This window comes from Chaetura pelagica, unplaced genomic scaffold (genome assembly GCF_000747805.2).
Source record: "Chaetura pelagica isolate M959 unplaced genomic scaffold, ChaPel_1.0 scaffold66, whole genome shotgun sequence".
NCBI classification, from domain to species: domain Eukaryota; kingdom Metazoa; phylum Chordata; class Aves; order Apodiformes; family Apodidae; genus Chaetura; species Chaetura pelagica.
Window position 1 is genome coordinate 1,748,594 of NW_009953811.1, and position 3,861 is coordinate 1,752,454.

The following is a 3,861-nucleotide window of genomic DNA, read 5'->3' on the forward strand; positions in this document are numbered from 1 at the left end:
CCTATCCACCACTGACTTCTTGCTTGCTTGCTTGCTTTCTCTCCCAATTTTCTACTTCTCCATGTTCCTTCTTCTTCTATCTTTTCTTTTGGCACCTACACTTCGTCACCCTAAGCATTCATCACTTGGGCTCTGTCTTCTCCTTTCTGTCAGGGCACAGGAAGAAGCAGTTTCCTAGCTCTCAGATGAGGTGTGCTGGGCTGCAACTGTGAGATGAAGTAACTGCAGGGGAAAGTCCTGCTCACTTCCAGCTCACTCGCCTGAGGAAATTTTCAGCCATTCTGGAAGATGGAGCTATGCCATCCCCTAATCACACTGCACTTGGAATGGGATTAGACCTTCCCTTGAAAGACAACATCCTTAGCAGCCAAATGAACACACGTGTGACCAGGTTTTCAGGGCTGCCTGGTGTGGCCAATTTTGGTCAGTTTTCCATAAGGAAGGAAAATGGTCCTGTATTATGTTCCACATGATATTTCAAGTCTTAATTCCAAAGAATGGAGATGCCAGGACTTGTCAATGGCATGACTGTAACAATTTTATGAGACTTGGCAAGAAAGTTCATTTCTCCTACCTCTTATTCTCAGAAACCTTGGAGTTATTTTGGCTGGAATACTTGGCGGGGATAGGGAGGTATGGGAAAGGTAAGATTAATTCTGACAACTGTATTAGACAGCCAGGACATCTGCCATGCCATTATCAGCATCAAAAATATGATATAATTATGACAAGCTCTACCTGCACCATTTACAGTGAAAAAGTGTGAAAACAAATCAATAACTTTTTTCTTGTTCCCTGTGGAAAAATAAAAATACTCCCTTCCCTCCCAAAAATTAAAAGGCAATATGAGGCACAATAAAGTATGATAATTCTCTTTCCTTTGGCTTTTCAGTTCCATCGCAGCTCTCCAAATCAAGATTTATGTGCCATTTTGTATCTGTTGATGTTTGTTTTTTTTTCCCCCTGCAGGGATATAGGTGGATAAGTTTGGATAGGAAACTGTATCCCTCAAGCCAAACTGAAAGGTTTATAAAGTTGCTAATAAAAGTTTGGGTCAGGGCCTAAATATCAATCATCCGCTCATTGTCTTTTTAAACGAGCTCAGGCATTTTCCCAACCACTCCCAGCAGGTCTCTGCCACTATTTTAAACTAAGATTTCTTTGATTTTTTTCTTTTTTTTTGCCTGTGTTGACCTCAATAATTTTTCTCTCTCCCCCTCCTTACCTGCCAAATGCATCCATCAGGATTTTGCCAAAGGCTATCTGCTTTTGAAGTCAAGAGGAATTCACTAATCACGAGTGTCAAATCCACAATAAATGCCATCACCATATGGTATATGCTGCTATTGGGAATTATCTCAAAAGAGCTAGCTGTGAAAAGTATGGCTGTATGTCAGGGGGTCTTATTGCTGTCATTCATAACTCATGTCAGGTCTTTCAGTTTCTGTATTCATTGGCTTAAGTGAGTGCAACCGTTTCCTGAATTTATAAAAATGTTGTCAAGATCCCTCGGTCTCTTTTCCTCTGTCTCTCTCACACAAACACATTCAAACTTACGTACACAGAGGAATAGCATGCCCAGTGGCACACAAATCTAGCAAAAGAGAAGCTTGTAAATAAACAGTATGTCACTGTGCTTACTCAATAAATTCCCGCGTGTGTTAAACTCCTGATAAACACATCATAACCACTGATGAAGGCTTTACAGCCTCCTGTCCCATCACACCATCCTGAGTGTAAATCTGCAATGCATAGAAGTCTTATGTTCGAAAAACTGAGATCAGAATCGGCTCCTCTAAGGGCAGGGTGCTGACATATCTGAAAAATAACTAACTGGAGAGCATTTGCTTTAGCTAAAGAAGACAGTATCAAAGTGATGTGTCCCTGTGCCTTGTAAAAACCGTGCAAGTGTGCAAGTGTGCTATGCATTCAAAGCAACAAGAAATCTACCTGATATAAAAACTTGGCCATTAGTACGTGATGCATTTGGGTTTAAACCCCTCAGCCTGTAACACTGTGAACAAGGAGTATATAAAAGGCTAAGCAAGTCCTCAGAAAAACATGCTTTAGTGATCCAAAGAGGTAAGAAGAAAGAAAACACAGTTTCCCATACCAACTGAGTGACAGAGAAAAAAATGTTACAGAAGTAAAATGTCAGTGCCATTTGAAACACTTTGGGCAGCTGTCTCGACTTTCCCTGATGCTCTTGAAAGGTGAGTGTACTCCATGTCCCATGCCATCCCCAACAGCCACATGGGAATGTCTTCAACAGGCCGCATAGTGTTTCAAGTAGCACTAGAAGTCTATGTTTAGGCAATGACTCCCCCATAATTATTTATCTTATATTAATATCCTCTTGGGAAAAAAAGTGAAATAATAGTTTAAAAACCCAATTATATTTCAGTAACATGTACCCCTCCTTTGAAAAAGGAGAATACAATACTTTTCCTAGGCAGAATTTATCCGTCTTTAAGGCTTCTATCATGTGTTTCTGGGAACTGTAGGGACAACTGCATTTCATTTTCCAGATTAATAATACAAATGAAGTGCTGGCAACATCACATCAAAACAAAAGTGGCAGAATCAGAAAAAAACTACTGAAAAGTTTACCTTTATAGGAAAGCTTAAGTCGTGGGATATTTTGTTTTGACGTTCCAGTGACTGGAAGGAACAGCATCACTAAAGATAACAGGCTGCAGGCATGTGGTACTTGGGAAGCTCTCATTCTGCTTTCTTCTGTTTCTTCTTTTACACTATGGTGAAATATCTCCCCTCTTTTCAAACAATCCAAATTTCATCTGGAAGAAAAAAGAAAACATCTGTAGATTTTTTGCATTATTGTATAAATAATAATTCTGAAAGCAGGCCAGATCTATCTTTAAAGAGTAGCTCATTTAACACATTTGTTACAAAAGTGTTTTTCTCTCTAGTATAAATCAAAATGAATAATTGTTTTTTTAATGCTAAGCTTACACACTTTGAGATTGGAAAAATATGTGAACTTCTGAAATGCCAATGCCTAGTATAGCTAAAGTTTAAGCACAAATTAAATTAATGCAGTATCCATAAAAAGAATGTTTGCCATTCAGAAGTGACCATGCAACTTGTTAGTTCATCCTGCTCCATTGGATATCTTAATGTTTTATAATTCTCTCTTTATCTCAGTACAACAGCTATTGTATGTTTATGCTATGACTAGAATAAACTGTAATATCTCAGATACCATGGGTGTACAAGCTGAGTTAACAGTGAGTACATACCCATCATAAACTTTCATAAATAAACTAAGAAAATTGGACAGAGAAAGAAGTTGTGTTTAGTTTTAATCCAGAAAAAAAACCACAAAAAACAAGTCAATGCTGATGGTTTAAAATGTGCTTTCAGTATGATATTTCCAGCAGAATAACTGCTTCAATTCACCCACCAAAATGTCCCATAAACTTTAATGATTGGTTCATGCTGAGGTCAATAGGCTGATATGGGACTTTGTTAACAGTGTGCAACAAAGCCAGCTTTGCAACACTTTCACTTAATACCAGTCATTCATATTCTGTAAATTTTAGTGTTTTTTGCAAGTGAAAGTAATTATCACTGTCCTTATTTTTGTTAGGCAAAAAACTACAATGAACCAAGGTCTCACTGCCACCTCAGTAGTCCTCTTTGTACCCCACTTACAAGGTATCCCTTTTGCCCAGTAACTGCACTTTTGCATATGAAATTATTTGAAATTGCATCCTGAGATTTGAAGGCAGAATTTTATGGTTAATAAATCACAGAGGTCAGAGCATGAAAATATCTGTGAGAGCAGATCCTTCTCCCTGCAAGTGCATGATACCAAAGGTCAGGGGAGATAGTGAAATG

The 3,861-nt window shown here is 38.4% G+C and overlaps 1 protein-coding gene across 1 annotated transcript in view; it reads right to left on the reverse strand.

Annotated features, from left to right (window-relative positions):
* The window catches only part of SEMA3D (sema domain, immunoglobulin domain (Ig), short basic domain, secreted, (semaphorin) 3D), a 96,786-nt gene extending 93,985 nt beyond the window's left edge, over positions 1–2,801 (reverse strand). The window contains exon 1 of the mRNA XM_010001256.1: positions 2,611–2,801. Within this exon, the coding sequence (XP_009999558.1) occupies positions 2,611–2,725 (115 nt within the window). The 5' untranslated portion in view covers positions 2,726–2,801. The remainder of the gene's footprint in view (positions 1–2,610) is intronic.
* Positions 2,802–3,861: the final 1,060 nt, after the last annotated feature.